Source organism: Moschus berezovskii, chromosome 1 (genome assembly GCF_049115385.1).
Source record: "Moschus berezovskii isolate FMDL1 chromosome 1, NW_MosBer_1.0, whole genome shotgun sequence".
NCBI lineage: Eukaryota > Metazoa > Chordata > Mammalia > Artiodactyla > Moschidae > Moschus > Moschus berezovskii.
In genome coordinates, this window is record NC_142460.1 from 92,966,944 (window position 1) to 92,993,913 (window position 26,970).

At 36.3% G+C, this 26,970-nt stretch overlaps 1 protein-coding gene and 1 pseudogene across 2 annotated transcripts in view; both read left to right on the forward strand.

Annotated features, from left to right (window-relative positions):
• The window catches only part of PAK2 (p21 (RAC1) activated kinase 2), an 87,598-nt gene extending 63,793 nt beyond the window's left edge, over nt 1–23,805 (forward strand). For both annotated transcript variants that reach the window (XM_055405016.2, XM_055405094.2), the window contains exons 8-15: nt 1,480–1,543; nt 2,956–3,004; nt 3,472–3,584; nt 5,025–5,142; nt 8,552–8,651; nt 10,864–11,060; nt 20,658–20,795; nt 21,251–23,805. In XM_055405016.2, coding sequence (XP_055260991.1) covers nt 1,480–1,543; nt 2,956–3,004; nt 3,472–3,584; nt 5,025–5,142; nt 8,552–8,651; nt 10,864–11,060; nt 20,658–20,795; nt 21,251–21,337 — 866 coding nt within the window. In that variant the 3' untranslated portion in view covers nt 21,338–23,805. The remainder of the gene's footprint in view (nt 1–1,479; nt 1,544–2,955; nt 3,005–3,471; nt 3,585–5,024; nt 5,143–8,551; nt 8,652–10,863; nt 11,061–20,657; nt 20,796–21,250) is intronic.
• Nucleotides 5,162–6,910, forward strand: LOC129542600 (U1 small nuclear ribonucleoprotein A pseudogene; annotated as a pseudogene).
• Nucleotides 23,806–26,970: the final 3,165 nt, after the last annotated feature.

Consider the following 26,970-nt stretch of genomic DNA (forward strand, 5'->3'; position numbering starts at 1 on the left):
TAGTTTGTATATATTTATGCATACCTGTAGAATACAAAATGTCCCTAAATAACTAAACCAAATGTCTTATCTAGATAATATGTGTAAGCATAAAATGTGTTTTTTTCCTCCATTTTCATCCATCAACTATCATTGGCCTGGATCAAGCACTGGAAATAATACACTCAGGCCAGAGAGCGGGTAGCAGTAGTATCTCATTACAAGTCTATAGCCACTACAGTTATAAAGAACACTGACCTAGAGGCATCAAGGAAAAATATTACAGATTGACTGTAGGCTTGAGGCTGAGTACCTATACAAAATTGGTTTATTTTTGTGAATTTCTTTGATATGTCCCTCTCTCCTTTTACCTTGTGAAAGTTTAAGTGAAAATTTAGTGTGATTTTCTCATGCTTGGACTTACTTGTAATAAGACTCTGTTAGGATTTTATGTACAAAATCATACTTTTTCTTAAACAAAATCCTAATTTTAAAACCTGTTTCTTAGTTGTGACTTTGTGAACTTTTCTTAAACAGATGTATGATTAGTTTATATTAGAGTAATCTTTATAGTGCTGGAGAAGACTCTTGAGAGTCCCTTGGACTGCAAGGAGATCCAGCCAGTCCATTCTAAAGGAGATCAATCCTGGGTGTTCATTGGAAGGACTGATGCTGAAGCTGAAACTCCAATACTTTGGCCACCTCATGCGTCGAGTTGACTCACTGGAAAAGAGTCTGATGCTAGGAAGAATTGGGGGTGGGAGGAGAAGGGGACGACAGAGAATGAGATGGCTGGATGGCATCACCGACTCGATGGACATGAGTTTGAGTGAACTCCGGGAGTTGGTGATGGACAGGGAGGCCTGACGTGCTGTGATTCATGGGGTTGCAAAGAGTCGGACACGACTGAGCGACTGAACTGAACTGAACTGAATCTTTATAGTAATAAGTGATTTACTAAATATATTGAAAGATAGATATAGAAGAGTTAGAAAAGCCATTAGGGTTTTTCATTTGGATGTTTTATATATATTTTTTCTCATAGTAAGTAGTTTTATAAACTTACTGTTAGTTTAATATTGATACATTTCAGTGGAGTATGAAAAGTAGGATGACCAACTTGTCTTCTCCCCAGGAATTGACTGGTTAGGTTTTAAAACTTAACATGCCACATCCTAAGAACCCCCTGAGTCTCAGGAAGACTAGTATAGTTGGTCATTGTGTAATGTCGTCTTTTTTTAGAAAGTGGTAGGATAATCAAGACATTCGTTAGGAGGTCTAACCTAGTGGAAATAATGGATCTTCTTGCTTCTGGTACTTTTTTATTTTTATTGCTTATTTATTTTGTGTTTGAAGCATACATTATTTTTGAAACTTAGTGTTATGTATGTTCTAAAATCAGTGGGGTTTATTAAAAGAAATAATGTTATCAGAATTAGTTTACAATTTTAAAATGCTTGACTGAGTTTCCAAATTTTTTGTTGTTTTTGTTTAAAATAGGAACTATTGTAAGCATAGGTGACCCTAAGAAAAAATACACAAGATATGAAAAAATTGGGCAAGGGTAAGTTTTTGTAACTGTATTACCAGAATATTCATTGTTTTCTAGATGTCCAGCTTGATATCTCTTTTGCCTACTGACATTGAACACTTATGGTATTCTCTGAGTAGTATTCTTGGATTTGTGTGAAAGTAATGAACTTATTTCTAGATGCTATTAAAATACTGTACTACTTAGCAGTGATTGTACATTGCTGCTTCTTAAGTGTGATTTCACATTGGTAGTAAGAAATTAGATGAATGGGAAAATTGTCCACCAAATATTTAAAGGACAGTAAGAAAATTTACTACAAGTTTATAGTGTTTTCTTTGTTTAAATGCATTTTAGTCACATCATGACTCTTTAATTCTCCTGTCCTTCTGATTTTGTTCAGTAGTTTGTATTTTTAAAAATTATCATTTGTTTATTCATTTATTTTATGGCCATGCCACGTGACTTATGGGATGTTAGTTCCCTGACCAAGGATCAAATCCAGGTCTCCCACTGTGGAAGCTCAGAGGCCTAACCACTGGCCCCTCAGGGAATTCCCAATAATTTGTATTTTAAAACTATGCTAACTGAAATCTTTTTCTTTTCTATTGGTTGAGAGCAAATGAACATCTTGAATTCTTAATGTTAATACTCTGAAAAGTATTCTGTGAGTTTTGAGAGCAAGCTTAAGTCTTCTTGAAAAATTTTATGAATTTCCTTTAAATAGTAAATTTTAATTGCACCTCTGGTTTTAATAACAAAAAAATTGAAAATAATGTTAATATCCTTGAGCCTTATAATGGATAAATAAATAGTAGTATGAAAAAGTGAAAGTGTTAGTTGCTTAGTCATATCTGACTCTGCAACCCCACAGACCATAGCCCTCAATTCAGTGTTGAATCAGAAAAGCAAATTATAGGAAAATACATAAAATGAAATCATTTATATGAAGTTTTAAAAATACGTTAAATATCTTCTGTAGTGGTACACACCTGTGTCCTTAGTAAAGTATAGAGAAACATGTGGCAGTTATGCACATCGAATGCAGAGTGAATGTCCAGCACAGATTACTCTGGGGAAGGGGGGGGGGGATGCCTTTGGAAAGGCCACATAAGAACCTTTAAATTTGTTTGTAGGTCTTTGTTTCTTAAGCAGGGAAATAAATCCATGAGTATATGTTACTGATTTCTTTTTGTCTGATCTTTTTTCTATATTTTTGTAGGTCTGAAATTTATGACAAATTTCTAATATAAGTTTTGGCCATTAGGATTACCTCTTTTTCTTATTCTTCCCCCCTTTGTTTTTGCTTTTACCTTTTTTAAAAGCTGTTCAGTCTTTGGTGTTCTTTAACCCCCTTTCAAGTGTTTTGAGTATAAAGTCTTTGGATGTTATAAATGAGAATGATTTAGAAATCTTAAATCTGCTTGTGTCTTTTTTTTCCCTAGGGCTTCTGGCACAGTTTTCACTGCTACTGATGTGGCATTGGGACAAGAGGTAAGCAACTTTTTCATACTTCTGGGTGTTACCATTAGCTTTTCCTATAGGAAGAACCTAGATCTGCCTGTGAATAATCAATGAGAAATTTCTTTTTCAGTTGAATATGTTGAAGGATTACTCTAGAGAATTTTATAGTATCTTCCTTATTGAAGGGAAAAAAGAAGTAATTATGTGTTTAGTTTCATAAATAAATATTTTAAAAACTATTTTCCCAGTTTGGATGAAAAGAAGATTAATTCCTGGCACTGGACTGACCTTGGGTTTAGGTTTCAAGAGAAATCTAAAAATATTGGGGCTTCTGTATTGTGCATAGGCAGTGTGGAAGTTAATCACTGCCTATGAGTAAATTATAATCGCACTGTATAGGGTGTAGGTAATAAATTAGATGATTAACTTATTAGTGTTTATGATTTTCTAAGAGAATTAGGAAACTTGTTCTGATTTTTTTCCTGTTTCCATCATAGGTTGCTATTAAGCAGATTAATTTACAGAAACAACCAAAGAAGGAGTTGATCATTAATGAGATTCTGGTGATGAAAGAATTAAAGAATCCCAACATAGTTAATTTCTTGGACAGGTAAATAGAAATATTTCTTAAACATTGGGAGAAAAATGGTTTTGGAGATTAGGCAGACTAGGGTTGAGTGTCAACACTGAAAAGTAAACTCAAAAGTAGGGAGAGAGGTGAAAATAGCATGTTACAGTTTGTGATCTTAGTCAATGAATCATGTTTGACTCTTTGTGACCCCATGGTCTGTGGCCCTCTAGGCTCCTCTGTCCTTGGGGATTCTCCAGACAAGAATACTGGAGTGGGTTGCCATGCCCTCCTCCTGGGAATCTTCCCAACCCAGGGATTGAACCCAGGTCTCGCACATTGCTGGTGGATTCTTTACCAACTGAGCCACCAGGGAAGCCCATGTTACAGTTTAGAAGGTCCCGTTTCTACTTAGGTATCAGTTGGCAATCAAGAGAAGGCAGTTAAATGAAGGACGTTGCTACTAGTGCTCATAGCAAGTACAAATGATCAGGAGCAGAAACACTAAGGAAAGATTGGCTGTGATTCATGTCTTGATACAGAGGTGATTGGCCACTTCAGGTCAATTTTATTTCAGATTTTGTCTTAGGAAAATAACATGTTTATCAGAACCTCATATAATTTAGGAATTGATGTTAAATAACAGAAGAAAAAGTAGAAAAGAAAATTATGTATTTTACAGACTTTTTTTTTTGGCCACACTATGCAGCATATGGGATTTTAGTTCCCTGCCCTCGGGTTGGCAGTGAGAGTATGAAGTCCTGATCACTGGGCCAACAGGAAATTCCCTTACAACAGATTTGTTTTTAAAGCAGGATGTCTATGTGAATGAAAGAAGAATAGTAGAAAAATAAGTGAGAATTACAGTAGTGATTGTATTGCAGATAGGGAAACATAGGTGATTTTTTTAAATTTCCATATTTAAATTTGTTTTGAATGGATTAAGAGAAAACATACTTTTAGACTTTAGGCCTACCTCTGGAGACCATGTTCATAGAAATAAACTTTCCAGGTACATTTCTCTGCTTTTTAAAATAGTATTTCAAGTCAGTAAAGCATGGGTGGTTAAGATAAGTCATAAGCTTTGGGACCAGTTGTACTTAGTTTCAGATTCTGGTTCTGTCACCTACTGGCTATGTGACCTTGTGTGAATTACCTAACTTTCCAGTCTCCATCTCCTGGAAGCCTCCATCATCTGGAAATTCATACCATACAGGGTTATTTTAATTGGAATAATCTATGTACACACTCAAGTTAGAATTGTGGGCAAATTTTAAAGTGATTTAGGAAAATCATAATGACCTTCTGTTGCTTTTCTATGCTGTTACAAAGCAGCTTTTCTGTGTTCTTCCTAGCTATCAAAGCTACCAGCTTTCTGGGTTTTTTTATCAGGGTATCTAATAATTGAAAATCTTCAATAAATAGTGCCATATATTTAGAAAAAAGTGAAAGTGTGGATGTATTTTGTATGTTCTTTTTTAGTTACCTGGTGGGAGATGAATTGTTTGTGGTCATGGAGTACCTGGCTGGAGGATCACTTACTGATGTTGTCACAGAGACATGCATGGATGAAGCGCAGATAGCTGCTGTGTGCAGAGAGGTGAGTTTGCTCCCTTTTTGATAAGTTACAATAACGTGGTTAACAGAGTTGAAAAAAGGGAAATATTTATTTATTCAAGTAGGATACTTTTGACGGTAAGAGGGTTGCCCTTAAAAATATACCACTCAGAGGAGGAAGTTTTGTGGTCAGCACTCAGCAGCGTAGCAGGCACTGTGTGCGGGAGCTGAGACTCTTTCTCCCTACCTCAGCAACTTACTCCATGGCAGTTCCCGAGACCCGCCCCAACCACACTATTTATATCAACAATCTCAATGAGAAGATCAACAGGAAGGATGAGCTGAAGAAATCCCTGTACGCCATCTTCTCCCAGTTTGGCCAGATCCTGGATATCCTGGTGTCACGAAGTCTGAAGATGAGGGGCCAGGCCTTTGTCATCTTCAGGGAGATCAGCAGTGCCACCAACGCCCTGCGTTCCATGCAGGGCTTCCCCTTCTGCGACAAGCCCATGCGCATCCAATACGCCAGGACTGACTCGGATATCCTTGCCAAGATGAAGGGCACCTTCGTGGAGCGGGACCGCAAGCGGGAGAAGAGGAAGCCCAAGAGCCAGGAGACCCCAGCTGCCAAAAAAGCCGTGCAGGGAGGGGCGGCCACCCCTGTGGTGGGCACCGTGCAAGGACCTGTCCCGGGCATGCCGCCGATGACTCAGGCGCCCCGCATCGTGCACCACATGCCGGGCCAGCCCCCCTATATGCTGCCCCAGGGCATGATCCCACCTCCAGGCCTGGTGTCCGGCCAGCTCCCGCCGAGGGGCCATGCTGCCACAGCAGCTTATGCTGGGGCAGATGCCACCTGCCCAGCCTCTCAGAAAATCCCAAATCACATCTTGTTCCTTACCAACCTGCCGGAAGAGACCAATGAGCTCATGCTTTTCAACCATGTTTTTTCAACCATGCTTTTCAACCAGTTCCCTGGGTTCAAGGAGGTCCGGCTGGTCCTTGGGCGGCACGACATCGCCTTCGTGGAGTTTGACAATGAGGTGCAGGCAGGGGCCGCTCGAGACGCCCTTCAGGGCTTCAAGATCACCCAGAACAACGCCATGAAGATCTCCTTTGCCAAGAAGTAGCACCCTTTCCCCATGCCTGTCCCGGCCCCCTGTTCTGGGGCCATCCCATCCCCCCTTGGTTCAGCCCCCTGAAGGTAAGTCCCCCTTGGGGGCCTTCTTGGAGCCGTGTGTGAGTGGTTGACACACAGCATTGTACCCAGAGTCTGTCCCCAGACATTGCACCTGGCGCTGTTAGGCTGGAATTAAAGTGTTTTTTTGCGGTTTGTTTTTTCACACACACACAAAAATATATATATATATATATATATACACCACTCAACAAGGACAGTGGTACACGTCTTCTCCCTAGGTATTAATTAATAAGTCTGCTTGTGGTTTTATTGATTTCCATAAAGGTGACCAATGAAGTGATATTCATTAATGAATTTTGAGACACACTGTTTGTTTAGGCCAGTAGAATTCTGTCACATTGCCTACATCTAAGCCAAGAATGAGCCTTTCTTATGTGTAATCTTTTTCCTATGGATGAAACTTAGATTAATGATTTGCCTATTGTCATTAAAACTGAGATACTACTTCGAATCCTAGGAATCATTATCACAAAGGACGAAATTGTGACCGTTCTTAACAACTGTTAACGTTTCCTGTGATTTGGCTTCCCTCATTTTTACAGTGAATTATAAGTAAATTATAACCTTTGTTCATGTAAGAACAATATATGTGATGTTTTTCTTTTTTCATCTTTTATTTGGCATTTTTTTTTAAAAGGTATTCTTCAGAGATTTTAATTCTGGTGTAATTATACTTCATTTAATGGGTATTCCTCCTGATTGTTTCAGGAAGGATGGAAATAAGAACTTTTTAATAGTTTTAAATATAATAGTTTAATAATATATCTCTTAACAATGAATGTTTGAAAAAACAAAGAATGTTTGGTCACTTAAAAGGTGATAAAAACAAGAATTATACTTAATTTGTTTTTCTAATAATTTTTTTCATAATTGGTATAAAGTTATTTTAAGAGTTCCTCTATTTATTCCTAATTGGTATAAAGTTATTTTAAGAGTTCTTCTATTTATTCCTACAAGTATTTTTCTGGGGATTTATTCTTTTCAGAAATCTACTTAAATGCATGGTAAATGTGACACAGTAATATGCAGTTAATCTAGTTTTTTTCTTTGAGTAGTGCAGTGTTTTGAATGAGATTTTTAGTTGTAAAGATGTACAGACTTTATTTGTTGTTCTACTTTAATGCGGGTAAGAAATAAAAACACATCTTTTTCCAAGTTACAATTTATATGCGGTTTACATTAAAAGAACATAGCAAGCAGATTTTAAAAATTTAATCTCATTCTGTTTTTAAGGAAGTGAGAGTACTTTTTCTGCTCTTCTGACTCAGTGCTTTCTGAAATATGGCACAGTATCTAGGATATGGATGTAGCTTAATATAAAACCTACTGTAGAAGAAAGGAAGAAGCATTTTACAGCACACTGAAGAACCGGAGAGAACCAGACTACCCAGTGATATTGATTACACTTCTGAGTATCTCAGATTCAGATAGGAATGATTATGAGTTTATCCTTGACTGTTGAAAAGTGAAAGTGTTAGCACTCAGTCATATCCGATTCTTTGCAACCCCACGGACTGTGGCCTGCCAGGCTCTTCTGTCCTTAAAATTCTCTAGGCAAGAATACGGGAATGGGTTGCTATTTCCTCGTTTAGGGAATCTTCCCAACCCAGGGATCAAACCCACGTCTCCTGTGGCTCCTGCTTTGGCAGGTGGATTCTTTACCACTAAGCCACCTGGGAAGCCCCCATTACTGTTGAAATGATATCTACAAAGCCTTGTGCATGTTTACCAAGTGCTGCGTACCTTTAGACATTTAAATTTAAACCTGAACAGGCCTAGACATCATATTGACCCACCCATTCATTTCATAAATGAGAACATTGAAGACTAAGTGATATTCTTATGGTATTAAATAACCTGTGGCAGAAATAAGACTAGATAAGACATTATTTAATAGTTTTTTCTGGATAAGACCAGAGTAGGAAGTTAAGTAAAGTTGCTCAGTCGTGTCCGACTCCTTGCAACCCCATGGATTATAGCCCACCAGGCTCCTCTGTCCATAGGATTTTCCAGGCAAGAGTACTGGAGTGGGTTGCCATTTATCTCCAAGAGTAGGAAGAGCAGGATCTAATTATTTAAGGTGTCTTATTTTTGTAACTTTGCATGTGACAGAATTTTTTTTCTCTGTAAATGTATTATTAGAGTGTCTTCTGCTAGATACGAGAAGTGGTACTCAGATAAGTAGTGTATATGAATTTCCCTTAGACTTTTCATGGACTATTTCACTGATAGGTGTTTTTCTTCTGTTCAGTGTTTACAGGCATTGGAGTTTTTACATGCTAATCAAGTGATCCACAGAGACATCAAAAGTGACAATGTGCTTTTGGGCATGGAAGGATCTGTTAAACTTAGTGAGTAGCAAGTGAACCGATAACATTTATATGTTACTTACAATTTTCTGCCTTTTGTTTAAGTAAAAACTCTTTCCTGCTATTAACATTTTTATGACAATACATGGAATGGGGGAGAACAGTACTAAAAAGATATGGACCGTCAGCTAGACAGCTTGAGTTTAAATAGTGGATCTACTATGACTTGCTGAATAATTTTGGGTGAAATTATGTAATCTGTTTATGTTTGTTTCCTCATTTGTGTGATAAGGAAAATAATAGTACCTATCTCAGAGAATTATTCTGAGTACTAAAAATGTAAAACACTGAGGAGCAGTGCCTGTGCTGTCTTCCAAACATATAAACTTGGATTTGTGTCTGCTACCTGTTGGGGTAGATTTTTCTCATTATGCTGTTCATCTTTCTTTGAATTTGGTAGATGGTGGTCTAATTAGGAGAGGCCTGTGTGACCCAGACATCAGAGATGAGATTTTTAGGGAGAAAATCATTTGTAAACCCCTTTTCCTAATTGTCTTCTGTATCAGACATGATAGAGTCATGGGGAAAAGAAAACCTTTCTTCCTCTGCTGGCTATAATCTCAGTTCCAACCATGCCCTCTGGAGAATTCAAGAACTTCTACTGAGGTTTCTCCAACTATGCAAAATGAAAGACATTTCTTGGATCAGGAGACCAAAAACTATTTCTTCTCTTTGCCTAGAGAATTTGGCTCCTTTTTCAACATCTCTTTTTTAAAATTGATTCTTCAGGGCCTTCCCTGATGGTCCAGTGGTTAAGACTCTGCACTTTCAATGTAGGGGGTGTGAGTTCAATCCCTTGTTGGGGAACTAGAATCCCATAAGCTCTGTAGTCCAGCTAAAAAGTGGGGGGAAAAAATCCTTCAGAGGTTATTCAACTGCAAGAATGAGGATTTAGTTTCTATTTGATGGTCAAAATATATAGTTAATAATTGTAATTTTAGTGGGAAAACTAGAAGTTGATATTCTCATACATTTTTGGTGAATACACAGGTAAACTAAATTTGACCTTTTTGGATAATATTTTACCCTGGCTCTGCCACTCACTAGATGAATGATCTTGGTGTGCCTCGGTTTCCCCATTTGTAAAATGGAAGTCATAATAATAAATGTACCTATCATAAAGTTATAATGTGGTCTGTTTTTTCTTATGAGGTACTTGAAACAGTTTTATAGGCACTCATTTTCGCTATAAATGTTATGATTTGACCTAACAATTGCTTTTTTAAGACTGTCTACTATAGAATTGCTGAACATATGCACAGCAATAAGCACAAAAATGTTCTCTGCAACCTTGTAAAGAAAAACCAACAATATCTGAAATAATCTAGTAGTACAGAAATGGTTAAATGCATTATGGTATTTTTATGTTCTGTACAGTTGTGCAGTTACAGTAATAAGGTAGGTTAGTATAGTAATACTGAAAGATCTCTAAAAATAGTTTTAAAAAGCAATTTACAAAGTATCCTAAGTAAAATATTTAAGTAAAATAAACCAAGCAGTTTGTAGATATTTTTTGTATATTTGGAAATGCATAACAAAAGTTCAGAACTTACAGTCCTAAATGTTAACAGTATTTACATGTGGAATAGAATGAGTTTAATAGTAGAAAGAAGGAAACGGTTTTAGATTCTTATCTTGACTTTCCTACTGAATTAACGCTGGGTTCTAAATTAGGTATCCTGCTCCTCAGTTACAAAATGAGGTAGTTGGAATAGAGTAATGCTGGTGAAGACCTTGTGGGTACAGTTGCAGTTAAATGTGTTCTTTTTCTGGGCTTTCTTGCTGACTCATATGCTTCTTATTAATTCTAGCTTCTGTTTTTTTTCTTCAAAAGTAGTGTCCACTTCCTGACCTTTGCCTGATTGACAGTGGACACAATTTTGGTGTCCAGCTTTGGTAACTTTTTTTTTTTTTAGATCTTTTTCAACTTTATTAAAAGTTTTAGGATAAAATTAATTGTTTAGAATAAAAACCTTCCTAATAATTTACCTTCTTCTTTTGGGAAGTAGAAGTTAAAAAGTGAGAGTATATAACATCAAAATATCTGTAAGCCCATTATGGTTTACTTTATTAATACATTCTTAAAAACTAAGAGACTGAATACTCAAATATAATTCGTTAAGTCATATAAACTCCTGAAACAACCCATGGACACCATTAACTCAAGATGTTTTGTACTTGTTTTGTTTTGTAGCTGACTTTGGTTTCTGTGCCCAGATCACCCCTGAGCAGAGTAAGCGGAGTACCATGGTTGGAACGCCATACTGGATGGCACCAGAGGTGGTTACACGGAAAGCTTATGGCCCCAAAGTAGACATCTGGTCTCTGGGTATCATGGCTATTGAGATGGTAGAAGGAGAGCCTCCATACCTCAATGAAAATCCTTTGAGGGTAAGACCAGTTAAACACTAACCTTACTTTCAGAAAATAATTTTCTTTAAATCATTAATTTAGAACTTGCACGTGCTAGGCACTGGCCAAGGATTTAGGATACAAAATTGATTAAAAACAACAACAACAAAACCCAAAAAAACCCAGTCTCTTCTCTCACTCTATTTCTAAAAAATATGTGCTTCTGAGTTACTGAGTTGAATGTGTTAGGTTAAAGAGTTTATAATTTTTTGATAAGCTGTATTGTTTCTTAAATTTGCACATAAATAAGAATTTGCTCAGTTTTCTGTAGAATTAAGAGACTCTAGATATAACCTTCAGGTTATTGACTTTGAACTTTGGCCTCTGTACCCCCAGGTACAAAGAGGAAAGCAGGATCCCATCTGTGAGAAGGCTGGGTAGATGGCAGTGTTAAAGCCCACATTCAGACAAAAGAGTGAGGGTCCCCAGAAAGAGATGAAGTCAGTAGACTTTAAACGGTTTCATGTTCCTGCAGCTGAGGTAGAGTTCCAGCTTTCCTTCTTTCTCTTTTTTCCTTCCTTTCCTTCCTCCCTTCCTCCTCTTCTCCCTTCTCCTCCCACCCTGCCTCCCCTCTTTCCTTCCTTCTTTTACATTACCATATGTAACTGTATCAGTAGTTATTAAGAAAATGCAAATCAGAACCTCAATAAAATCACTTCATGCCTACTAGATTGACTGTAATAAAAAAGGCAGAAAATGATAAGTATTGGTGAGAATCTGGAGCAACTGGAACCCTTATGCATTGCTAGTGGAAATGTAAAATGGTATAGCACTTTGGAAAACAGTTTGACAGTTTCTTTAAAATTGACATTGAGTTACCGTGTAACTTGGCAGTTCCTCTGCTAGGTAAATAACCAAAAGAATTAAAAGTATATATTCACCCAAGAACTTGTCCACAAATGTTCATAGCAGCGTTATCCATAATAGCCAAAAGGGGGAAACAGCCCAAATGTCTGTCACCTGATGAGTGAATAAACAGAAGTAGTGTATTCATACAGTCGAATGTTATTTAGCCTTAGTAAAGGGACAGATGTACAGAAACTGCAGCATTGAACTGTGAAGGCATTATGAGAAGTGAGAGAAGTCAGACGTAAAAGACGACATGTTGTCAGATTCCCTTTACAGTATTGATTCCTCATTTGTGGTAGTTAGGTTCTATAAAACAGCACACACTGAATTAAATACTGAACCATTGCTTCTAGAGAAAGCGTAGGGCTAGGTTCCTGCTTGCCTTGATCACATTTTTGTCAACTGATCAGTACCTCACTTTGCTTTATATCTATTTCTGTTTAAATACACTTTACTTAATATATATTGTTGATTCAGTCATGTTGGACTTAGAGCCACTGTAACTCATGCTTGAATTTGGCTTATCAAACCAGTACATTTTCTCCATAAGGCACATCATTGCCTTCTTGCCCTTAGGAATACTGAACAGTACGCTGCTTTTCATCTCTCTGCAGATATTTATAGATGACCACAGAAGCACCGAGAGTATTGATTTGGGGGTTACAGATTAATTGTAGTGAACAGGTAAATTCACCTATATGGAATCCTCAAATAATGAGGATCAGCCAACTATGTAGTCCATGGAACAGGCACATCCATAGAGATAGGAGATTAGTGGTTTACAGGGACTGAAGAGAGGAGGAAATGTAATACATGTGAGTGTTCTTTTTGGAAGGATAAAAATGTACTGCAATTAGACATTAGTGATAGCTGTATAGTCTTGCAAATATGCTAAAGACCTTAAATTGTACATTTTAAAAGGGTGATGTGAATTACCTCTCAATGAAGTAATTATTTTAAAGTTTTAAATTACCATATATGACTACAGACTTATTGCCAGAAATTAAAAAAAAATTTTTTTTCAAAATAAGTTGGACATGCTGTAAAGTGAGCTACAGAGGCCAGTGTAATCAGTATATGTAGAAGGTGCTCTGTTGGGATTGCGTTGGATTTTGATGCTCATTTTCCTAGTGCTTTTCATCCTCTTGCAGAGATTCTAGTTCAACTGAGCAATTAAAGTACTTACATAGAAGTGATTAATTTTAGAACACTGCAGAACAGTTTTTAAAACCCCAAACTGGTTCATTCATGTGTTTGGCAAACACTGATTTGAGTACTTGCTCAAGACACTCAGATCAGTAAGGTGCTATGCAAGGTACAGTCTTAAAGAACCAACAGAAATTTCTGCCACTATAAAGGAGGAGAAATACAATTTTAAAAATAGAAATAATATGTAATATGTTAAATGATGAACCCTTAAGTACTGGGACTGGTAGGCAAAGAGTCAATTGTCCAATTTCAAAAGAATGGTTGGGGAGGCTTCACTGCGGTAACATTTGAACATAGGAAATAAGTTACTTAAGGGAAGAACATTTCCGTCACATGTAAAGGCCCTAAGCAGGAGCATTTCTTATGTATTCAAAGATCCTTAAGGATTCCAGCATAGCTAGCCTACAGTTGAGTACAGAGCAGGAGAAAAAAGGTGGATCAGTTAAGACATGAAGCCAACTGTGGTACCTTAGGCCTTTGTAAGAATTTTGGCTTCTGTACAAGTAAGATGAGGAGACTATTGGAGAGTACTGAATAGAGAAGTGAAAGTGATCTTCCTTCTGTTTTAACACGATTACTCCTAGATTTTGATGGGATTACTTTGTTGAGAAGAGATTCTCAAGAGAGGCAAAGGCAGAAGCAGGAAGACCAGTTAGGGGACTGATGCAGTGATCCAGGCAAGAAATGATGATAGCTGAGACCGGAATGGTGTTGGGGGAGGCTGGAAAAAGTAGTTGGATTCTGAATGTGTTTTGAAAGGAGAGCCTACATGACAGAGAGGAAGAGATGCTCCTAGGAGTTTGGCCTAAGCAGTTGGAGTGATGAAACTGAGGTTCTCCTTGGCTGAAATGGGGAAGACTGCAAGTAGAGAAGAGAAGTGGCAGTGGCAGGGGCCAGATCAGGAAGGAACATTTTTAACTTGTTTTGGACATGTTAGGTTTGAGGTGCCTATTAAGATATCGAAGTGTCCATGTGGATATTTTGAATAGGCTGTTGAATGTGGAAGTCTGGGATCCAGGATAGAAATATAAAATTGTTAGCTATAGAATTTTTTAAAGCTCTGAGATCAGGTCACCAGGTCTAATGGGCATAGACAGACAATGGAAGAGATATGGTTTGCATCCTGAGGCGCTGCATAGTTAAGCATTGATCCTAGTTTTTTTGGATATATTCAACTTATCAACTTTTTTTGAAAGTGCTGCATCTGTATTTATAAGTTAATTGGTTGTTATTCACTCAGTCATGTCCAACTCTTTCCAGCCCCATGGACTGCAGCATATCAGACTTGGCTGTGCTTCACTGTCTCCTGGAGTTTGCTCAAATTCATGTTCATTGAGTCAGTGATGCCGTCCAACCATCTCGTCCTCTGTCATCCTCTTTTCCTCCTGCCCTCAATCTTTCTCAGCATCAGGGTCTTTTTTAATGAGTTGGCTCTTCACATCAAGTTGCCAGAGTATTGGAGTTTCAGCTTCAGCATCAGGCCTTCCAATGAATATTCAGTGTTGATTTCCTTTAGGATTGACTGGTTTGATCTCCTTGCTCTCCAAGGGACTCTCAAGAATCTTCTCCAGCAGCACAGTTCAAAAGCAGTAAGCACCGAAATAATCAAGTCAGAGTATACAAGGCAGTTTAAAAAAAGCAGAAAAATACAACCCATAATGAGGGGGAAAATCAATCTATTGAAACCACCCCAGAACTGACACAGATAAAAGAATTCATGTACAAGGTCATTAAAATAATTTTAATAGTTGCATTCCAGATGTTAAAAGAGTTAAGTAGAGACATTTGAAAGGTTTTTTTTTTTTAATTCAAATCTAACTTTTAGGTAATAACTAGAGAGTTTGAGGTTGTATTAATGGCAGATAATATAATGTAGATTAGTGATTTAATGATCATAGATGTAATAATAAACTTAATGTGAAAAATAAGGACTGAAATGAATTACTTAAAAAAATGAAATAGTATCAGTGAGCTGTGAGACAACTTTAGGTGTTCTCATATGTGTTTTAAAACAAAAAAAGACCAGTCAACTAAGAAATCTACAGCCAATAATCTTGTAAAAACTAAGGTAAAGTAAAGGTTTTCTTAGACATACAGAAGTTGAAAGAATTTATCACCAGTGGATCTATACTACAAGATATATTAAAGGAAGTCATTTAAGCAGAAAGAAAAAGATAATGTGGTTCCACACAAAGAAATGAAGAGCACGAGAAGTAGTAACTATGTTGGTATATATGTAAAATATTTTTCTTATCTACGTATCTTAAAAAAATAAAACTGTTTAAATATAACAGTGACAGGAGGAAAGAGCCTATATGTATGTAAAATGACAAAAGTGATTAAATACGGCAGAAGAGACAAATCTCCCATTCAGAATAGTTCTGAATGAAGTATGTAGATATTCCACCTCAAAGGAGATGGAGCCTAACTACCCTTTCCTTAAGTGTAGGCTGCAAACAGAGAATTTCCTTCCAAGGAGCACAGTTTGAAAAGGGGGAGAAAGGAATAATGTTACAGTGGAGAAACTTGACAAACATTACCTAAAACAGAGTGGATCAGCTCAGTATCATCAGTGGTAAATCATGCTGATATACCTTTGATATGATGTCATGAAAATGGCACTCTTTTTAAAAATTAGTTTATTTATTTCTTTTTTTTTTTTAATTTATTTTATTGGAGGCAAATTACCTTACATTAATATATTGGTTGGTTTTGCTATACATTGACATGAATCCGCCCCGGGTGTCCATGTGTTCTCCTTCCCGAACCCCCCTCACACCTCCCTCCTCCCCATATCCTCCCTCCATGTCATCCCCGTGCACCAGCCCCAAGCATCCTGTATCATGCGTCGAACCTGGACTGGTCACTTATGATAATATACATGCTACAATGCCGTTCTCCCCAATCATCCCACCTTCACCCTCTCCCACAGAGTCCCAAAGACTGTTCTATATGCCTATGTCTCTTTTGCAGTCTCGTATACAGGGTTCAGGTTACCATCTTTCTAAATTCCATATATATGCGTTAGTATACTGTATTGATGTTTTTTTTTCTGGCTTATTTCACTCTGTATAATTGGCTCCAATTTCATCCACCTCATTAAAACTGATTCAAATGCATTCTTTTTGATGGCTGAAAAATACTCCATTGTGTATATGTACCAAAGCTTTCTTATCCATTCATCTGCAGATGGACATCTAGGTTGCTTCCATGTCCTGGCTATTATAAACAGTGCTGCAATGAAAATTGGAGTACACGTGTCTCTTTCCATTCTGGTTTCCTCGGTGTGTATGCCCAGGAGGGCGATTGCTGGATCATATGGCAGTTCTATTTCCAGTTTTTTGAGGAATCTCCACACTGTTCTCCATAGTGGCTGTACTAGTTTGCATTCCCACCAACAGTGTAAGAGGGTTCCCTTCTCTCCACACCCTCTCCAGCATTTATTGCATGTAGACTTTTGGATAGCAGCCATTCTGACTGGTGTGAAATGGTATCTCATTGTGGTTTTGATTTGCATTTCTCTGATTATGAAAACCCTAAAGACTCTACCAGAAAACTACTAGAGCTAATCAATGAATACAGTAAAGTTGCAGGATATAAAATCAACACACAGAAATCCCTTGCATTCCTATACACTAGTAATGAGAAAATAGAGAAATTAAGGAAACTATTCCATTCACTGTTGCAACGAAAAGAATTAAATACTTAGGAATATATCTACCTAAGGAAACAAAACACTTGTACATAGAAAACTATAAAACACTAGTGAAAGTAATCAAAGAGGACACTAATAGATGGAGAAATATACCGTGTTCGTGGATTGGAAGAATAAATATTGTGAAAATGAGTATAGTACCCAAAGTAATTTATACATTCAATGCAATCCCTATCAAGCTACCAATGATATTTTTCACAGAACTAGAACAAATAATCTCACAATTTGTATGGAAATACAAAAAACCTCGAATAGCCAAAGCAATCTTGAAGAAGAAAAATGGAACTGGAGGAATTAACCTGCTGGACTTCAGGCTCTACTACAAAGCCACAGTCATCAAGACAGTATGGTACTGGCATAAAGACAGAAATATAGATCAATGGAACAAAATAGAAAGCCCAGAGATAAACCCACGCGCCTATGGACACCTTATCTTCGACAAAGGAGGCAAGAATATAAAATGGACAAAAGACAGTCTCTTTAACAAGTGGTGCTGGGAAAACTGGTCAGCCACTTGTAAAAGAATGAAACTAGAACACTTCCTAACACCATACACCAAAATAAACTCAAAATGGATTAGAGAGCTAAATGTAAGACCAGATACTATAAAACTCCTAGAGGAGAACGTAGGCAAAACACTCTCTGACATAAATCACAGCAGGATCCTCCAAGACCCACCTCCCAGAATATTGGAAATAAAAGCAAAAATAAACAAATGGGACCTAATTAAAATCAAAAGCTTCTGCACAGCAAAAGAAACTCTAAGCAAGGTGAAAAGACAGCCTTCAGAATGGGAGAAGATAATAGCAAATGAAGCAACTGATAAAGGATTAATCTCCACAATATAAAAGCAGCTCCTGCAGCTCAATTCCAGAAAACTAAGTGACTCAATCAAAAAATGGGCCAAAGAACTAAACAGACATTTCTCCAAAGAAGACATACAGATGGCTAGTTTATTTATTTCTATGCTGGGTCTTCGCTGCTGCCCAGGCTTTTCTCTAGTTGCAGTGAACAGGGACTGCTCTCTAGTTGTGGTGAGTGAGCTTCTCATTGCGGTGGCTTCGCTCGTTGCGGAGCACAGGCTCTAGGGTGCGCAGGCTTCCATAGTTGCTGCTCCCAGGCTCTAAAGTACAGGCCCAGTAGTTGTGGCACATGCTTATTAGTTGCTCAGCGGCATGTGGGATATTCCCAGACTATCCAGGGATATTCTCGGACTTCCCAGACACAAGGATCAAACCTGTGTCTCCTGCATTGGCAGGTGGATTCTTTACCACTGAGCCACCAGGGAAGCCCTGGCACTCTTTAACTTTGATCTTCTTCCCCAGAAGCCATAATCTCAGTCTAATCATGAGATAAAAAGGTAAAGAAAAATTCCAGTAGAGAGGCATCATACAATATAAAACCTGACCAGTACTCCTCCAAACTATCAAACTTGTCAAAAAGGAAGTCTGAGGAATTGCTGTAATCAAGAGGAGCCTTAGAACACATGACAACTGAACGTAATGAGTGGTGTCTTGGAACAGAGACAGGAGAGTGGGAGAGTGAGTGAAACAGGGATATCTAGTGTGAATGCTGGAAGCTCTAAGGGCCCCTGTGAGGTTAGTGATGCCAGTAGCAGGGGTGTATCTTTTTCCTCCCCCATACTTAGCTGCATAGGTATAGGCAAGAAGTAGGCAGAATTTTAGCCATGTTTAGCCAAGTGAATACTATGAAGTGTGAGAAGGTCAAAGAAGTGATCATGTGAAAGGGATGATAGACACTGGAAAATCAATGGGAATTTAAGTCCATTGGAGTCAAAGAATTGCTGGCATTGGGGTACTAGGAATGAGAGAGGTAGGAGGTAGACTGCAATTGAGATTTAATAGTTGCAGTTACTGGTACTGATGGCATAGCATGTGACCATGGGATGTGTGTGGCCAAGGCAGGTGAACGGACAAGAACATCAAAGAGGACATCAGGGAACTGTAGCAAGCATCTTTGTATACTGAAATTGCCATGAATATGAGTCATGTTAGAGACAGTAACAGTGTTTGGGAGATGTTTAAAACAAGGAAAAGTAGATATGAGTTTGAAAGCCCAGAAATTACAGAATAGGAGGGAGAGAGCTCAAAGAGGCAGTGAGTAGCCAAAGGAACACTGATCTCCAGGCTCAGATGTATAAGTACAGAGATGTGGAGAGCAGTGGGTGAGACCCAGTCCTCCTGGAAGAACCAGGCCTCAATAAGAAAAGTATTCGGGGTGGAGGGGGGCAGGGAGAACTGTGTGAAAAAATTCGACCCAGAAAGGGGAATATGCTGAACCAAATGGGTATTAGAATGGAGAAACTGAGGAATAACTGGGAGACCTGGGCTGCTTATAATCACTAATATGAATGAAGGTAAGGAGTATAATAAGATTTATCCTGAAATGGAGAAAAGATTACTAAGTCTTTGGAGAGGAGAAGTACCTACTGCAACTGCTTTTTTTTTTTTTTTCATTTATTTTTTTAATTGAAGGATAATTACTTTTCAGAATATCATTGTTTTCTGTCAAACAGCAACGAATCAACCATAGGTATGGACTTCTCTCTTAATCCTTTTTGATGAAAGTGTAGACTAAGCTCATAACAGTGTTATGATCTTAACTTGAAAATAACTGCTAGCTCAGAGATTATTTCTTAGAATGGAACTTTTAAATGAAAATTTGGAAGGAAATGTCATGTAAAGAGAAATGAACTTAGGTAACAAGGAAATGGACACATTCATATACCGATGATTTGTGTCAACTGATATCCTTTTTTTGATGGCATTTTGTTAATACAGCAGAATCTTTAAATAATTCAGTAGAATATCTAGGTGACCTTGGGTTGATACTTTATCCAAAGTATGATCCATGAAATAATAAATTGGACTTCATTAAAATTGGAATAATCTTCTCTGAGAAAGACATTATTAAGAGAATGAAATGACCAGTGACAAATATTGAAAATATTTCCAAATATTTCTAAATTGCATATCTGATAAAAAGTGTTATCCAAAATGTACAAACAACTCTTAGAATTCAACAAGGAAAACATCCTAATGTAAAAATAGCGAAAGATTTGAACAGACAACTCATCAAAGAAGATCACAGGTGGCAAACAAGGCATGTAAAAAGATGTTCAACATCATATCATTAGTGAGTTGCTAATGAATTAAAACAAAAATGAGATAGCACTACAGACCTGACAGAATGGCCTAAAATTCACACATCATTATCTTACGGATTCCATAATTTATATTAGGGTTCGCTCTTGATGTCATATATCCTGTGGATTTGAACAAATGTGTATTGAATAATGTGTCCTTTATTAAAGTATCTTAAAGAGTATTTTCACCGCCTTAAAAATCCTGTGTGTTTCATCTGTTTATCTAGAGTTATATAGCTGTCGCTAGTTTAAAATTTTTTAGAAAAGGTTTCAACAAATCTCATTGTTTTAAAATGTTGTATAACTTGGAAAAAAAGTCTTAAGAAAGATAAATGAGATACTATTTGTTAATTGTGAAATTGTGGTCATTTTTCTTTATACCCTTATGTATTATAGTAGTTTTTTTTGCCAATGTGTATTTGTAATCCAAAAAAAGAAAAGGGTGAAGATAATTTTGAAAAAGAAGTCAGTGGAAATATAACATCTAAATATAAAGTTTAAAATATTTAACCAAAATGGGTAGAAATAAGAACCTTACTTTTAGTGTGTATGGCAGTTGTCTTTAAGTAACTTTTAAAGTACTTTCTCACTTTGTTGAACTGTCTCAAGTATGTCAAAGTTATTCTTGTGTTTTTAGGCCTTGTACCTGATAGCAACTAATGGAACCCCAGAACTTCAGAATCCAGAGAAGCTTTCCCCAATATTTCGGGATTTCTTAAATCGATGTTTGGAGATGGATGTGGAGAAAAGGGGTTCAGCCAGAGAATTGTTACAGGTGAGTTTGGAAATAATACTATTTGGGGGAAAAGTTGACTTTTTTGAATAGCCAGCAGAAAGTTTTCATAGGGTTAATAAGTATATTTCACTGTTCTTTCATCACCAGTAGCATGGCAGCTGCTGCATTTTAGGATTTTATCTGCTGGGAATAAAATACCCATGACACTGGAATAAGAATATGAGTTTTTACATATTACCAGTTCTCACACCAGTTCATTGTAGTCATGGGTATCTGAATCATTTGAGTTTTTATAGTACTAAAAGAACTAAAAAGAATACACTTTCAACCATGAAAGTGATGTATTGATTATGTTGATTTTTATATAGGTGTTGAAATATTTGTTAAATAAATTATGATCTATAAAGTAGTCTTTAAGGCTTACTTGAAAAAAGATATTTAGCTTCTAAACTTGTGACATTTACACATTTATTTCTTCCTGCTCTTTCTGGCAGCATCCCTTCCTGAAACTGGCCAAGCCGTTATCCAGCTTGACACCACTGATTATGGCAGCTAAAGAAGCAATGAAGAGTAACCGTTAATAGCATTGCCGTGGCCTCAAATTCTTTATTCCATTTTCTAAAAGAAGTCTTTTAATATATGAAAATTATTATTCTTTTGGGGTTTAAAGAAATGGTCTGCATAACCTGGAGAAAAAAAAAAATAAACTATTACTTCCTGAAGACAACCAAGAAAAAATTGCAAAACAGAATGACAACTTTCGGGTCCAAAAGGAATTGTGGACTGAATCACTAGCCTTACGTCTTTGTGCAGAAAGCCCATCAGGGCCATTTATCATGCTTGAGATTTGCATTTTATTTTTCTGATATCATTATAATAGATCCCATTCATTGTCCCTTTTGGGGTGTTTTCAATACTTGAATGGCCAATTTGAGTTTTTCAGAGTATTTGTTTTATCTGCTAGTCTTCTTTTCTCTCTTCTTCATAGCTTTCTTTTTCCTTGACTTTCTCCTTTTGAATTGCTTTGAGAAGTGTTTCTTATGCCTAAATTGGAGGCAAGTGTGATAGAAATTATGTAGCTCCTTAAATTGGCAAAGGAACTCAGTATGGTTTAACTTTGTATAGAAGTTAGAACCAGCTATTGTTGCATCTAATATTTCAGTTTAGAATTTGAGCTGAAGGGAAGAAAAGTATGTGATTTTTACCTTTTTTTAGCAAATGTGAAAGAGTCAATTTTAGAAATTTCATGGTAGTGAGTTGTTTGACATTTGTTACATGTATAGAGAGAAGACTAATGATCTATATTTATAACTAAATCATTGAAACAAAAAAAAGAATCCCATTGACTATACGTTCTTAGAGTTTTGTTTTTTTCCTTCCTGTGTCCTCCTCAGACTTTGCTTTAGGACTTTATGCCACTACTTTCCTCTTCCTTCTTTTTTCCCCTTCATTTTGGAAATAAGTTTCTGTATATGTTGTAAGTTTAGCTAGTTTGTTTGTTTTTTAATTAACCCTCTCTCACCTTACTCCTCCGTCTCCCTTCCCATGGCAAATAATATAATAACCATTGAATTTTAAAATTTAAAACTTAACTATTTTTTTCCATTTAAAGGTGAAAAATATTTGGAGTTAACAGACAAAGTGAGAGACTTGAACTTTGGTGAGCTCTAAAATAATTAGATAAGATTATATTCATGGAAGAGAAATGTCAGTTACTTAGAGATGCAGCTTCTGACCAGTAAACGGTAGAGATTTGTGATAAACGTTGTTCCCAACCCATTATCCACATTCTGCTGTCTGTGAGAACTTAAGTGACAAAGTACTTCTCAGTAAATTCATGGGTCATTTGAGATGTTGAGTTACTTTTGATTTTTTTCAAATAAGTAAATAATATTCATGTAAAAAACTGGAGAAAGAAGGAATAATGAAATGTGCTTGTTAATAGCAATACTGTTTTTATTTTAAAGATTTAAGAAAGGTCTGTGACCTGTCGCGTTAATTATTAGAGTGCCCTCTCTTCTCCCTTCCTCTCCTGCCCTCTTCTTCGCTGGTCATTTCACTTGTTTGACTTTTGAAGGCAGTATTTCCCTTCTGACATGGCAAGAGCCACGTAAAAGAGAAGAATCTGTGGTTTGGCTCTGGCTTTTTATTCCCACCATTCACTCATAATTGACTTCACACCTACTTGCCATCCTGCAATAATACGAATTGTGAGTAAAAATAATGTTGATGTTTTGAAGTGCATTAGGAGAACTAATAGTTTTATTTCCTATCATTCCCACCATATTTGTGTTAAGATATAGGTATAAGGATAGAAATGGCTGGTGGTTGGTTTTTGTGGGTTTTTTTTTTTTTAATTGGTAATGCATTGTTGGAAGGTTACACAAAAACAAGTAAAATAATTCATGAAATTTGTATCTAGAGCACTTAATGGTCTCTGTTTTCAGTTTGATTGTTTATTTTTCTCTGGATTATATTGGCCTTCTACAGCTATTACTAAATTACAGTAAAAGCTGGTTTATCTGGTGGAAAGCTGCAGTGTCTCTTGAGTTCCAGATTTGGACATTCTTTGTAAATAGTTGGATGGATGGATTATAATAAAGAAGATGCTACCAGTGAAATAGAAAACCAACTAAATGACACAAGACTGTGATCCTCATGACCACTCTAGAAGGCACTTCTATACAAAAATCATAAAGACCATATTAATTGGATGCAGTGCCAGTGCCCCATTTTTTTGCCTGTGACTCAACAAAGATCTTTTCAGTTTATAGAAGCAGTTTGGGTTTGTATTTACAACTTCTCTAATGGTTACCTGCATGTCCATTGCTGGCAACGGACTTTGTCATTAAAACCTGACTCCTAGGTTAAGGGAGCTACACTGTGGTTTATTCTTTACTTACTTGGATAAACTAACTTGTAATAGAAATATACTTTGGTTAATTCTGAACTGTGTCATTTTTGAATAATCTTAATCTTAAAAGCAATACAGAATTGTGATTTATTAATTTTAAATTAAAATGTTCACATCTTGTTGCAAGAAAAATTATATCTGAATCAAGATTCATGGCTTTTTCTTAATAACTGCCTTTTGTATTTACCCTTTTTGTCACTGCTTTAGAATGAAAATTCTCATTTAAATCTAAAAATTACCTTAGTAGTCTTCTTTTGTTGTTAAGGCAATATTACTATAGTATTTATTATATTTCAGACTCTCCGGCAGTCTAAAAGTTTCCTTTACCTTCTGTTCCTTTTGCTGCTTTTAGGGACAGTTAAAACTGGGAAACCATGAAAATATTGAATATTTTATCCTATCTAGAATAGTAAAAAACAAGTTGAGTGATTGTGCTAGCATCGGAAACTAAGGCTAACACAACTCTGTCTTTATGTGTTGAGTGCCTGGCACGTAATATGAATTCTCTTTCCCTCAATATATAAATATTAAGCTGCTTAAGATGTATCTAGTTACCACAGTCCTAAATGACCCTGTGCCTTTAATGAGCAGTTTAAAACTACCTATGAGTATTTCTTTGTAGGGCTCACATAAATGCATATTTGTTTATATATACTGTATTCTAGTTTGGAGTAATTTTATATCTGATCAGGCAGTAGCTCTAATTAGAACAAAATGGGTGCTTAAAAATTTTGCATTAGTTTTTTAGTCTAAAAGTTAAAAAATATACTGAGATTCATATCGAGTGAAATGTCTAAAATCATTATAGAATATAGCTGAAGTCCAGGTGAAACTTCTTTGAGGTTTTTTATAGTGAAATTCATAGTAATATAAAAAGCAGGTTGTCTTCCATGTCTCAACTGCTCCCACAATAGAGAAACAGTTAAAATCAGTTTTTCCCCACAGGTATATGAGTATGTGTAAGAAAGGGAAAAAGAAAATACACACACATACACACACAGATTTTATTTCTCACTAACACATTTATTGACAACATTGACAAAGACGCCGTGGTAAATACTGTGAGGATTACAGAGGAGAACTGAGCACCAGCCTGGCCTTGAGAGAACTGGAGTCTTTCTCACTCACAATTCTAGAATGTTGCCAAATGGAGAGAAAAAAATGTATGATAATTCTGTCAAACATACTTTCATTCTGTGTTAGGCAGAGAATTAATTTTGAAATTGAACATCTTTGGTAGGAATGTCTTATGGGTTGTGGGGTTTGTTTTTTTTTTGGTAGCTAGAAATGGAATTAAGTGAAAGTAACTTGTTTTCTGTTTTGTCTTCAAATTTTATATTGAATTATTTTTAATTTAATCCCATTCAATTATTTAATTGTTACATTGACATTAACTACTGTATTTGATGACCTTGTTCAATAATTTTGTTCTTTCAGGGCTAGAAATAAACTTTTTAATGTTTATTTTCCCTTTTCATAAACTTTAATTCTTTCTTTAGATCAGAGTAGCTTAAAAGAATATATGTAATAGGTTTTCAAAGAACATTCTAGTATTTTTAAGGATGACTATTTTTTAAACGTGTCACGGCACTATGAATGTATTACAGAGCTCCAAATTAGAAAGATTTTCAGAAATCATTGAGTAATAAGCATGAGTCTTCCCTCTTCTAAATCAGGTTTAGAATAAATTTATTCAAAATGAAACATGCAGTTTTCTAAGACATCATTTCATTATACACATTTAATTTGAATGTTGGGTATCCTAACATGGAGAACATGCATTATAGAGTTCAGGATGAAAAAACAAAATTATACATAGAAAAGTATGAGGATGTAGGCAATGACTGCTTAAAATCTATTTGTTACACTATAAAACTGCTTAGTGCTGTTCTGACATATGTATTTCTTTAACTATGGCAAACACTCAAAACGTTTGTCTAGGAAAAGTTTAAAAATGCCTGGGTGATTGATTTGATTGAAAAGCATTATTTGTAGGAGCTTGATACATGCTTTACTACTATTTTGAAATTTGTGACTTTTTAAAATTAGAGAATTATTTTTTATGCAAATAATTTTTTAATAAGCTTTATCTTTTGAAGAGGAGTAGAACAATGAAGGGAAAGGTCTTTTTTAAGCCTCATGTTTTTTAGGTTTTTAGCAAAATAATATGCATAGATAATCTTTAAGGAGTCATAACAAACAGTGCCAGTCCTCAGCTGTTAGCTTCCTCACTGCAGAGTCCTGCTCCACAGAGGCATCTGCTTTTAACTTTGAACTGGTTTTAGCAAGCATTAATTTTCAGATTTCTAAATTATATACTTATACTGGTATTTTTTGATATTTCTATATTTTACTTTGTCTAGAAGCTTCCTACTGCTACAGTTGAGAATTTGATTACCATGCCATTTTCCCATTTTTACTCCCTTTACTCTCCCAATTAAGAAGGGTGGCAAAATTTGATTAGTGGTCAGTTTTTAACCCAATACTATGTGGGAGTGTTGATCATTTGAGTAATTTATTATCACATATGTCATTTCTTGTTCAGCTTTTTGCTTTTCTTATTGTCAGTCTTGTCTTTGGTTTCCTATGAAAGTTTCTATGTTCCCATCACTGTTTTTCCAGACTCATTGCAAAAGCCCTCTGAAGGCTGTTTTCTATACAATCAAATGTCTCGGATAAGGACTGTTCCTTTTTCTGATTAGGGCTTCAGTTTGGGCTCTTGCTCTCCACTCTTCTGTCCTCTGGCATCTGAAACTGTTTCACTTTTCGACTGAATTTAGATTTTTTGTTTCCTCATGCTTGGTTTGTTCTTCATTTTGAAGAAGTACATCTTTCATTAGTGTCCTAAGGAAGGGTGCATATGGGTTAAGATTTTTAAGACCTTGCATGTCTGAAAATGTCTCATTTAATCGATAATACAGGATTTTAGGTTGGAAATCATCTTCCTTGAGAATTTTGAAGTCTCTATTTTATCTGTAAAACCTGTCATTTCTGATAACATCTTTTTATGTAATGCATTTTTCTGCCTCTCTGGAGTTTTTGTTCTGAAGATTTACCTTGAAACCTTGGAGAGGGTCTATATGTTTAGCTTTTGGCGGGCCTTGTTGATAAAGACTAATTTCCTTCAGTTCTGGTAAATTCTTATATTATTTCTTTAATAATTGCCACCTTTTCTCCGCGTTATTTCTTTCTGGCATTCCAGCATTCATCTCCTGGTTTTCTTCTCTTTATCTCCTGCTTTCTATCCCTTTGCCTTCTGTTTTTAACTTTCTGGGACAGTTTCCTTGGTTTTGTCTCTGA